General features: G+C 65.4%; 3 protein-coding genes across 3 annotated transcripts; 2 read left to right on the top strand and 1 right to left on the bottom strand.

Annotated features, from left to right (window-relative positions):
• Nucleotides 1-420: 420 nt before the first annotated feature.
• On the top strand, nucleotides 421-1,836 carry TCAP (titin-cap). The gene is made up of 2 exons (XM_086864364.1): nucleotides 421-577; nucleotides 1,227-1,836. The coding sequence occupies exons 1-2, from the start codon at nucleotides 432-434 to the stop codon at nucleotides 1,480-1,482; spliced, it is 402 nt and encodes a 133-aa protein (XP_086720490.1). The 5' UTR covers nucleotides 421-431; the 3' UTR covers nucleotides 1,483-1,836.
• A 993-nt stretch (nucleotides 1,837-2,829) lies between these two features.
• Nucleotides 2,830-5,863, top strand: PNMT (phenylethanolamine N-methyltransferase). Its single transcript, XM_086864362.1, has 3 exons — nucleotides 2,830-3,771; nucleotides 3,941-4,148; nucleotides 5,284-5,863. Exons 1-3 carry the CDS (start codon nucleotides 3,501-3,503, stop codon nucleotides 5,717-5,719), a joined length of 915 nt encoding a protein of 304 aa, XP_086720488.1. The 5' UTR covers nucleotides 2,830-3,500; the 3' UTR covers nucleotides 5,720-5,863.
• Nucleotides 5,864-6,441: 578 nt separating this feature from the next.
• PGAP3 (post-GPI attachment to proteins phospholipase 3) lies at nucleotides 6,442-11,090 on the bottom strand. Its single transcript, XM_086864354.1, has 8 exons — nucleotides 10,862-11,090; nucleotides 10,099-10,196; nucleotides 9,871-10,023; nucleotides 9,092-9,154; nucleotides 8,920-8,981; nucleotides 8,161-8,297; nucleotides 7,548-7,752; nucleotides 6,442-6,994 (listed from the first exon to the last, which is right to left on the bottom strand). The coding sequence occupies exons 1-8, from the start codon at nucleotides 11,046-11,048 to the stop codon at nucleotides 6,931-6,933; spliced, it is 969 nt and encodes a 322-aa protein (XP_086720480.1). The 5' UTR covers nucleotides 11,049-11,090; the 3' UTR covers nucleotides 6,442-6,930.
• Nucleotides 11,091-11,354: the final 264 nt, after the last annotated feature.

The raw sequence follows: 11,354 nt of genomic DNA, 5'->3' as shown, positions 1-11,354 counted from the left end.
ATTGGGGGTCCCTGCAGCCCCACACCCCTGTCCTGGGTGCGGGGGGACACTCTGGGAGGGACCCCAACCTCCCTCTGAGGTCAGCGGCTGCCGTGGGTGGCACGTGGGTGGCACAGGGGTGGCACAGAGGTGGCACAGAGGTGACACGTGGCACCCCAGCGCTGTTGGGGGACAGGGAAATGCCAGGCGTGCCCTGGGTGGGTGCCAGGGGGGTCCTGCCGGTGCCAGCACGTTGTTGGCAGGACCTGCCCCTCATCCCCACGGCCGTGAGAAGGGGGGGGACACACCCGTGTGTGCCACACACGTGTCCGAGGTGCCACCGCCCCCGCTCTCCCCCCTTGGCAGCGCCCGGTGCCAGCGGCGCGTCCCAAAATAGCCCCAGCGGGGCCATAAAAGCGGGGCGGGCTCAGGGGAGGGGGGAAAGCGGCACCATGGTGGGCCCTGGCGTGGTGGGGGTTTCCAGGGGGCTGCTCTCGGCTCGCCTGGGCTGCTGTGTCCAAGAGGAGGACGTGGGGCGGAGAGAGACCTTCAGTGCTGAGTGGCTGGACCTGGAGCTCAGCTCCCGGCCCGAGGACGGGTGAGGGGTCTGGGGGGGTCCGGGGGTGCTGGAGGATTGGGGGTTTCGTTGTGGGGATTGGGCTCGTGGGGGGCTCCAAGGGTTCAAATCGTGGGGTCCCTGTAGCGTTTTGGGGGGCTCCAAGGGTCCCAAAATATGGGGTTTTCATGGGTTTGTGGGGTGGCTCCAAGGGTTCCAAAATTGGAGTTTTCCATGGGAGTTTGGGGCTGTAGGAGACTCCAAAGCTTCCAGTGGGGTTTTGGGCAGCCTAAGGGTCCCAAACTTTGGTGTTCCCATGGGGTCTTTGGGTTGTGAGGGGGCTCCAAGTGTCCCAAATGATGAAGTTTCCAAGGGGTCTTGGGGCTTTGGGGGTTTCTGAGGGTCCCTGTGGTGTCAGAGAAGCTCCAGGGAGGTGGTGGGGGGTGTCCAAGAGGGATTGGGAACCACAGGGGTTCCTGTGAGGAAATGGGGTTCTTTATGGGGCTGGGGGAAGCCGGGGTTCCACAAGGGGCCAGGAGAACACGGGGGTCTCCAGGGATCCCTATGGGGCTGAGAGGGTCCATGGGATATGGGGGGTCTCCAGTGGTCCTGACGGGGTGGGGTGACCCCCAAAGAGTCAGAGCAGGACACGGGGGTCTCTGCCGCACCCCCACGAATGCCCGGTGCGCAGGTGGTGCCGGCGGGAGGTGGACACGCAGCGCCGGGAGACGCTGGAGCAGCGCGGGGCCGTGCGGCTGCTGCAGCAGCGCTCGCCCTGGGGGCTGCTGCGGGTGGGGGTCCTGGGGCAGCCCCTGACCCAGCACCTCCTGCCCTACGCCCGCACCCTCCCCGTGCCCCTCTTCGCCCCCTCAGACCTCCGCGGAGCCAAGGGGGGAATCCCCCGCACCCTCTCCCGCTCCCTCTCCCACGAGGCCCAGCGGGGCTGAGCGCGGCGGAGGGGCCGGGGGAGGTCGGGGGGGGTGGGTGGGGGGCAGGAGGGTGATGTTGGGGGGCTGGGGGGACCCACGCGCCTGGGTCTGCTCAGCCGCCCCGAAGAGGCAGCGCAGGAAGGCGGGGGCAGGTGGGGGTGGGCTCCCATTCACCTGGGACCCCACCCCGCTGCGGGCGTCGTGGAGGCCGGTGGGGATGAGGACCCCGCGGGTCGGGGGTCTCCCGCCCTTCGGGGGGCTCCCGGCAGCTCCGGCGTGACTCAGTTTCCCTGGCGAAAAGAAGGGAATGCGAGGATGAGGAACGCTGAATCCTGCCCGGGGTTGGGGGGCGCCCTGGGGGGGCTGGAGGGGGGGTGGGGGGCTGCGGTGGGGTTGTACCAACCCTGGACTTTGTACGGCAATAAAACGCCTACTTTGGCACGGCAGCGTCTTTTTTGGGGGGTACAAGGGTGGGGGGAAAAGATTTAGGGGGAGAGGGACCGTTTTGGGATGGTGGAATGGAGGCACAGGGGGAAACTGAGGCACAACAGCTGGAGGGACCCGGTGTCTTATGGGACTGGGGGTGTCTGTCGGTTGGGGGGGTTGTGCTTGTATAACACCCCCCCCTCACCCCCCCGCATTGCCCACCCGGTGCCAGGATCCGCAGTGCCCAGATTAGCTGTTCCCACTCTGGATCCCGCTGTCCCTGGGCCCCCGCCAGGCCCTGTCCCCTCCCGGAGCCCGGCCCCATCCCTCTCCTTCCTCCCGGGAGCCGCTGACCCTCCACCGGCACCCCCCTACAGCTCCTGCACAGCCAGACCCACCCTGCTCCTTATCCCGGGGTGCTGGGGGCTCTGGGGGCACTGGGAGCTCTGGGATCACTGGGAGCACTGGGAGCACTGGGAGCACCGGGAGCTCTGGGATCACTGGGGGCACTGGGGGCACTGGGATCACTGGGAGCACTGGGGGCACTGGGAGCTCTGGGGGCACTGGGAGCACTGGGGGCACTGGGAGCACTGGGGGCACTGGGAGCTCTGGGAGCACTGGGAGCACTGGGAGCTCTGGGAGCTCTGGGAGCACTGGGAGCACTGGGGGCACTGGGGGCACTGGGAGCACTGGGGGCACTGGGAGCTCTGGGGGCACTGGGAGCACTGGGATCACTGGGAGCTCTGGGGGCACTGGGGGCACTGGGAGCACTGGGAGCACTGGGGGCACTGGGAGCACTGGGGGCACTGGGAGCTCTGGGAGCACTGGGAGCTCTGGGAGCACTGGGAGCACTGGGGGCACTGGGATCACTGGGATCACTGGGAGCTCTGGGGGCACTGGGAGCACTGGGGGCACTGGGAGCACTGGGAGCTCTGGGAGCACTGGGAGCACTGGGGGCACTGGGAGCTCTGGGGGCACTGGGAGCACTGGGATCACTGGGAGCTCTGGGGGCACTGGGGGCACTGGGGGCACTGGGGGCACTGGGAGCACTGGGAGCTCTGGGGGCACTGGGAGCTCTGGGAGCACTGGGAGCACTGGGGGCACTGGGATCACTGGGATCACTGGGAGCTCTGGGGGCACTGGGAGCTGGCAGAGGCGGTGCCGGCTCCTGCCAGAGCTGGGCTGAGGTCCAGCAAGTTCAGCTCATCGGTGATGGAGAGTCCAGATGGGCCCCATCCCAATCCCTTCCCATCCCAATCCCAATCTCATTCTAATCCCTTCCCATTCTCATCCCCATCCCATTCCACCCCAATGCCTCCACCTTTCCATCCCCATCCCTTTCCAATCCTTTCCCACTCCCTTTCCTGTCCCTTCCCATCCCATTTCTGCCCCTCTCCCAATCCCTCTCCATTCATCCTCATCCCATGTGCTCACGAGGGAGCACAGAGGGGTCACAGCCCCCTCTCGGGGTGGGGGGACATTTCCCCCGGGCTCAGGGACAGGATTCCTGGATGCCCGCAGCCCGGGAAGGGCGGGGAGCCGTTACCAGCTCCGGGATGGATCCGGCCGCGGCCCCGGGGCGCTGGCGCTAACCGGGTTAGGCGGGCTGGATGATGGATGGAGGGATGCGGGGTGGATGGATGGGGCCGTCGCGGCTCCCCGCGGCCCCCCCGGGCCGGGCAGGGATAAAAGCGGCGGCGGCGGGGCCGGAGCCGCAGCCCCTCGCCATGAACAGCCCGGCCGCGCTCCGCGAGGGCTACGAGCACTTCGACCCCCGCGCGTACCTGCGCAACAATTACCTCCCGCCCCGCGCCGACTTCTCCTCCGAGGAGTTCGTGGTGCCCTGGAAGCTGCGATGCCTGGCCGAGACCTTCGCCAGCGGTGAGGGGAAGGCGGCGGGGAGCCGCTCCAAGCTTCGCAGTGGGGTGGGGAAACTGAGGCACGGAGCACCCGCCGCACGCAGGGGCAGCTCCTCTGAGCTTCCCTGGCTTTCCCTCTTCCCCGGATGGATGCGGGGACCCCCCACACCTATGTCCTGTCCCCCTGCCAGGTGAGATCCGGGGGAGGACGTTGATCGATGTGGGCTCGGGCCCCACCATCTACCAACTGCTGAGCGCCTGCGACCACTTCGAGGAGATCGTGGCCACCGATTACCTGGCGGTGAACCGGGAGGAGCTGGGCCGGTGGGCGCGGGGCGAGCCCGGAGCCTTCGACTGGAGCCCCTTCATCCAACACGTCTGCAAGATCGAGGGGCGCGGGTAGGGGGGCAATGGGGGGGCATGGGGGGGCCCGCGGGACCGCAGGAGGAGGGTGGTGCTGGGGTGGTCCCTGCTGGATTGTGTCCCTAAAATCCACGGGATCACAGATCCAAGTCCTCACAGATCCTGGGCTGATCCCTGTAGAACGATGTCCCTGAATCCCTTGGGATCACAGCCACATTTTCCCACAGATGTTGAGGTGATCCTTACAGGACCACGTCACCAAAATCCCACGGCATCACGGCCCCACATCCTTACAGGCACTGTTCCCAAATCCCATGGGTTCACAGCCCCACATCCCTGCAGATGCTGGGGTGATCCCTGCAGGATCCCAGCCTCACATATCCATGGAATCCTGTCTCTCTCCCTGTGGGTGAAGGGTTGATCCCCATAGGAATCTATCCACATGTCCCAGTTGATCCAGTTCCCACGTCCCTGCGGCTCTTGATCCCTCCTGGATCCCATCCCCACATCCCTGCAGCTGCTGGGTTGATCTGTCCCTTTGTCCCTGTGGGTGTTGGGTTGGTCCTGGTAGGATCCTGTTCCTGGGTCCCTGTAGGTTCTGGAATCGGCATCCCAGCCCACAGCCCTGCAGGATCCTGCCCCCATATCCCTGTGTGTGCTGGATTGATCCCATCCCATATCCCTGTGTGTGCTGGATTGATCCCATCCCCACATCCCTGCAGGATCCCATCCCCACATCCCTGTGTGTGCCAGATTGATCCCATCCCCGCATCCCTGTGTGCCAAATCCATCCCATCCCCGCAGGATCCTGCCCTCATATCCCTGTGTGTGCTGGATTGATCCCATCCCACATCCCTGTGTGTGCCAAATTCATCCTACCCTATCCCATCACCGCATCCCTGTGTGCTGAATCCATCCCATCACTGCATCCCTGTGTGCTGGATTGATCCCATCCCCACATCCCTGTGTGCTGAATCCATCCCATCCCCACATCCCTGTGTGCTGAATCCATCCCAACCCCACACTCCCCTGGCTGCCAGCTCCATCCCATCCCCTTATCCCCATGGATACCGGATCGATCCCATCCCCAGCTCCCTGCGTTCGCCGGGTCAATCCCCTCCCCACATCCCCCAGGGCCCCATCCCACTCCCCTTTCCCCCCCGCCCCTCAGGGAGCCGTGGCAGGACAAGGAGCGGCGCCTCCGGCAGCGGCTCCGGCGGATCCTGCCCATCGACGTTCACCGCCCGGAGCCTCTGGGGGTCCCGCTGCGCCCCCCGGCCGATGCGCTGCTCTCCGCCTTCTGCCTGGAGGCCGTGAGCCCCGACCGCGCCGCCTTCGTGCGGGCGCTGGCCCACGTGGGCAACCTGCTGCGCCCCGGGGGCCACGCCGTGCTCCTGGGAGCCCTGGGCGAGTCCTTCTACCTGGCGGGCCCCGCTCGCCTGCCCGTGGTGCCGCTGGAGGAATCGGACGTGCGGGAGGCGCTGGCGGCCGCCGGCTTCGCGCTGCGGGAGCTGCGGAGTTACGCGATGCCCCCCGCGCTCCGCACCGGCGTGGACGATGTGGATGGAGTGTTCTTCGCCCACGCGCAGAAACCGCTGGAATCCTGAAGGGAATTCCCGGGAAATGCCGGGAAATGCCGGGAAATGCCAGCCTGCCCGGCAGCCCCAAGGTTGGGTGAGGTGGGCTGGAATCTGCTCCGGCTCCCCTGGCCGGTTGCGGGCTCGGTGACAATAAAGGCTGAGGTTGTGGCAGAGGATGGAGGCGCTGAGGGGTGTTGGGAGATCTGGGGGGAGGGAAATGGGGTGAGAGCAGGGTGGGAAAGGGGGTGCAGGGCAGGGGGAGGATGGGATGGGATGGGATGGGATGGGATGGGATGGGATGGGATGGGATGGGATGGGATGGGATGGGATGGGATGGGATGGGATGGGTGGGTTCACAGCAGGGGGGATACGGGGCACAAATGGGGGCAGAGGGAGCGAGAACAGGGTGGGAAAGGGGGTGCAGGGCGGGTATGGGGTGGGTGGGGGATATGGGGTATGCTGAGGGGGTTTGGGGCATATGGGGTGGGACAGAGTGAAAGCAGGGTGGGAAATGGGGTGCAGGGTGGGTAGGGGGTGAGTGGGGGGATTGAGGTGGGGGATATGGGGTACACAGGGGGATGTTGGAGGGGGCACAGGGTGAAAACAGGGTGGGAAATGGGGTGCAAGACAGTGGGTGCACTGTGGGGTGACAGGAAAAGGGAATGGGGTCCAGTGGGGTGTGGGGAGGGCACAGGGTGCCCTTGGGGCAGGGAGGGGACACGGGGAGGGGACAAGCACCCAGCACTGCACAGATTCAACTCGGCTTTATTCACATCCCACAGCACACCCGGGGAGGGGGAACGGGGGGGCACAGCCCCACTGAGCTGGGAGGGGGCACACCCAGCCCCAAGGCACCCACACAACACCCCCCACCCCTGCCAGAGCCACCCAGCAGAGCCCCCCATGCACACTGACCCCCCCCAGTCACCCACGTGTCCCCTACGCCGTGAGCCCCAGCAGCCACTGTCACCTCCTGGGGGTCCCCAGCTCAGCACGGGGAGGGTTTGGGGGGTGGGTCTCAGCTCTCTTTGACCCCTCTGTGCCCAGCAGTGGGGGGGTCCCCACCCCCATGGGGAGATGGGGGGCACGGGGGTCGGGGGAGAAAAACAAACCTCAGAAGGCAACCGGGGGGGGCAGGAGGCTGTGGCCGGGGGGGGCCGGGAGGTCGCTTGGCACAGGGCAGGGCACGGCCCTGGGGGGGCACGAGGGGTTTTGCCCTCCACCCCCCCCCAGAAGCTCTAGTCCACTTTGAAGAGGTCGGAGTTGGCCTTCAGGAGGTAGAGGCTGTCGTCCATCAGGAAACTGGGGGGACAAGGGGGGCTGAGGGGGGGGTTCAGAGCCGCAGACCCCCCCGGCTGGCTGAGCCGGGTGGGAAGGGGGGGACTGGGGGAGCCCTGAACCCAACATTGAGCACAGCAACCCCGGGGCTCATGGGGAGCAGCAGAGGGGCCCCTCCAGCACCCCAAAGGCAAGAAGGGGGAGCCTCAATTTCAAGGGTGAGACTCCCAGCACCCCGTGAAAAACTGAGGGGGACCCTGAGCACCTGAATTTTAACAGGGGGGTACCCAGAACTCTGATTTCAAGGGTGACACTTCCAGCACCCCACGGATCTGAGCACCCCAATTTCAAGAGGGGAGCTCCCAGTACCCCAATTTCAAGGCTGAGACTCCCAGCACCCTATAGAAAATTGAAGGAGGCCCCAAGCACTCCGTTTTCAGTCCCCCAGCGATCCAGCAGGGTCCCAAACACCCCAATCCCCTCATCCCCAGACCACAGCAGAACCCCCCCAAACCCCCCTGGGGAGCACGGGGAGCCCCTCACCCCTGTTTGAAATGGTGAGGGGGGGGTCTCTGACCTGTAGAAGAGCACGTTGAGGGGGATGGTCCCGATGTGCCAGAGCGCGTGGGCGTCCAGCACCCAGAGCAGGGGAGGGAAGTCGAGGAGCTCGAGCAGCGCCAGCGCCTGGAGCAGCAGCACGGCGGCCGCGCATTTCCACACGTGCGGGAGGCGCCGGCCCTGCCGCAGGCACCACCGCAGCCACCACGCCACCGTCAGCATTCCTGGGAAAACAGCGGCACCGGGGGCTCAGGGGTGCCCGGGGGGGAAAGGAAACCCCAGTCAGAATTCATGGGAAAACAGGGCGGGGATCAGGGATAGGGGTGTGCACAAAAGCTGTCGGCATTCCTGGGAAAATGGGGAGCTCAGGGACAGGGGGATACCCAGCTCCATGGTCAGCATCCCTGGGAAAACGTGAGGATTCAGAGACAGGGGGATACCCAAACCCCTGGGCAGCATCCCCTGGGAAAATGGGGCTCAGAGATGGTCTCAGGGATGGGGAAGGCACCCCTGACACAGCCCCAGTACAGCCCAGTGGCTCCCAGTACAGCCCAGCACTCCCCAGCCTGGTCTCAGTAGCTCCCAGTGCAGCTCCAGTGCCTCCCAGTCCATCCCAGTGCCTCCCAGCTCACCAGCAGCGGCGTTGGCCACCAGGTTGTAGCCGTAGTCGAAGCGCACGAGGCTCAGGTAGGAGATGTGGCCGGCGAGGAAGAGCAGGAGGAAGGCCCTGAAGATGCTGATTAAGGCCGGGCGCTGCAGCCCCAGCGTCCTGTGGAGGAGGAGGATGGTCAGGGTCCTCCCAGTACGGCCCAGGGTCCTCCCAGGTGCTCCAGCCATGCCCAAACTGGTCCAAAAGAGGCCAGAACCTTCCCCAGCAAAGTCCAGTAGCCCCCAGGAGAGCCCAGTGGCCCCCAGCACCTCCCAGTATGGACCAAGAACAAGCACCAGCACAGCCCAGTCACCAGTAGAGTCTGAGCAACCCCCAGCACAGCCCAGTAGCCCCCAGAACAGAACCAGCACGGCCCAGTGGCTACCAGTATAGAAATGGCAAAGTCCAGTGACCCCTCCCAGCATGACCAGTGCCTCCCAGTACATCCCAGTGCCTCCCAGTACACTCCCCAGTCTAGCTGTAGCTGGCCCCAGTGCCTCCTGGTCTGGTCCTAGTGCGGCCCTGCAGCCTCCAGCCAAGCCTCAGGATAGCCCAGTGCTCCCCAGTCCATTTCCAGTGTCCCCCAGTCCATTCCCAGTGCCCCCCAGTCCGTTTCTGGTGCCCCCCAGTCCATCCCCAGTGCCCCCCAGTCCATCCCCGGTGCCCCCCAGCCCATTCCCAGTGTCCCCCAGTCCATCCCCAGTCCGTTCCCGGTGCCCCCCAGCCCGTCCCCGGTGCTCACCTGACACAGCACAGGTACACGGAGTGCAGGACGACGGCCGAAGCACAGAAATAATCCAGTTTCTGTGGGATTAGGGATGGCTGAGCCGTGCTGGCGGTGTGGGAAGTGGGGAGTGGGGGCCGGGACAGGACCCCCAGGGCTCGGGGACACTACGGGGGTGCCACTCCCTCACCTCCGTCAGCGCCGTGTCCCTCGTGTGGAATATGGTGGACCAGAACCAGGCGTTTAAGGAGACCTGGGAAAGGGGGAAATTTGGGATGTGGGGAGTGAGGGGATGTGGGTCGGGGTCTCCCTCGCCCCTCATTTGGGGGATGAGGGCCCTGGGAATGGGATGGAGGGCGGAGCAGCTGGAGCTGGGTGGGATCAGGTGGTTATGGAAGATCTGGGGGAAGGGGGAGAGAGTGGAAAAGGGAAGGAGGGGAGAGGGAGAAGGAAAAGAAAGTAAAAAGGGAAGAGAAAGAAGGGGGGAAAAGAGGAGAAAAAAGGAGGAAAAGGAGAGGGGAAAAGAAAAAGGAGAGGGAGGAAGAGGAAGCGGAAGAGGAAGCGGAAGCGGAAGCGGAAGAGGAAGAGGAAGAGGAAGAGGAAGAAAAGGAGAGGGGGGAAAAGGAAAAAAGAGAGGGAAAAGGAAAAGGAGAGGGGGAAAGGAAGAAAAGGAAAAGGAAAAGGAAAAGGAGGGGGGGAAGGGGAAAAGGGAAAGGGGAAAAGGGAAAGGGGAAAAGGGAAAGGGGAAAAGGGAAAGGGGAAAAGGGAAAGGGGAAAAGGGAAAGGGGAAAAGGGAAAGGGGAAAAGGGAAAGGGGAAAAGGGAAAGGGGAAAAGGGAAAGGGGAAAAGGGAAAGGGGAAAAGGGAAAGGGGAAAAGGGAAAGGGGAAAAGGGAAAGGGGAAAAGGGAAAGGGGAAAAGGGAAAGGGGAAAAGGGAAAGGGGAAAAGGGAAAGGGCAGGCAGGGCTCACCCAGGCGAAGGCGACGCAGGTGGGGTAGGTGGGGGCGGCGGGGGGCACGGCCGCCCGGTAGCGCAGCAGCATGACCAGGCTGGCCAGGCCGTTGAGGAAGGAGGCGAAGGCGGAGGCTGGCTCCTGGAAAAACAGGAACCGGGAGAAGGGCCACTGGGAGGGGACGGGGGGGTCAGCGGGCACGGGGGGACCCCGAGCCACCCCCACCCCCCCAGGAGCTCCGCTCACCTTTCCATGGAACTGGGGCACGCGGTGGCCGCCCTGCTGGTACAGCCGCACCGTCAGCCACATGCACTCGTACTTGCACTCGTCCCGGCACGTCCAGCCTGCGGGACACACCAGTGCCTCCCAGTATGCATCAGTGACCAACGGGAGCGCCAGTGCCCACCTCAGGGCAGGGGGAGCGCCTGGGGTTCACCCCGTGGCAATGGGGACATCCCCCCTAGGCCTCGCTGAACAATCTGGGAGGACACCCAACTGTCCCCATGGTGACCATGCACGGCCCAGCAGCTCCCAGTATGGCCCAGTGCCCTTCCAGATAGTTCAGGGATGCCCAAACTGGTCCAACACCTGCCCCAGCAAAGTCCAGTGTCCCCATAGTCTGGCTCAGTGACTCCCCAGTGACCCCACTTCATAGCCCAGCACCTCCCAGTGTGTACCAACATGTGCCCAGTAGCCACCAGCATGACCCAGCGACAACCAGTATAGGCCAAGCGACCCTTAACACAGCCCCAGCACAGCCCAGTGACCCCAGCAGAGAAGAGCGGGGTCCAGTGACCCCCCAGTATCAGCCAGGGCTTCCCAGTCCAGCCCAAGAGCTTCAGACCAGCCCAGGGCTCCCCAGCACCTCCCAGTTCAGACCCAGTGCTCCCCAGTGCCCCAGCCCGGCGGGGGCGTGGCTCCAAAGGGGGCGTGGCCTCGGCGATGTTGCGGGTCCCAAAGGAGGCGTGGCCCTGGGATCCGCCAACCAATGAGCGAGGGGGGGCGGTACCTGTCAGGCCCATGTAGAGCGGCTGCCGGGCCCGGAAGTGCCGCAGTGCCGCCCCCGAGCAGTTCTGCCGCTCGCAGCGGCTCAGGCACTCCCGGTACAGCGGTTCCCGGTCCCCCTGCGAGCCCCGGGCCGGGCCCGGCGCCGCCGCCGCCATGAGAAGCAGCAGCAGCGCGGCCCGCGCCGCCATCGCCGCCCGGCCCGGCCGCTTCCGGCCCGCCCCGGAGATGGGGCCGGCGCGGGGCACTATGGGATATACCGCCCCCGCCGGGCGCGGGGGGTGATGGGGTATATCCCCCCATGGGGGCTCATGGGATATATCCCCCCGTTACCTTGCGCTGAGGCTCATGGGATATATCCCCCCGTTACCCGCCGCTGAGTCTCATGGGATATATCCCCCCATGGGGCCCGCGGATCCCAGTGTCCTGCGGGGACCCTCCGGTGTCCTGCGGGACCTGAGGAACTGAGTGGTCCCGGCCGTGCGGGACCCCGGCAG

The sequence above is a fragment of the Cyanistes caeruleus genome, chromosome 27 (genome assembly GCF_971803275.1).
Source record: "Cyanistes caeruleus chromosome 27, bCyaCae1.hap1.1, whole genome shotgun sequence".
NCBI lineage: Eukaryota > Metazoa > Chordata > Aves > Passeriformes > Paridae > Cyanistes > Cyanistes caeruleus.
The sequence above is the reverse complement of the archived record's forward strand: the minus strand, read 5'-3'. Positions and strand labels throughout refer to the sequence as shown.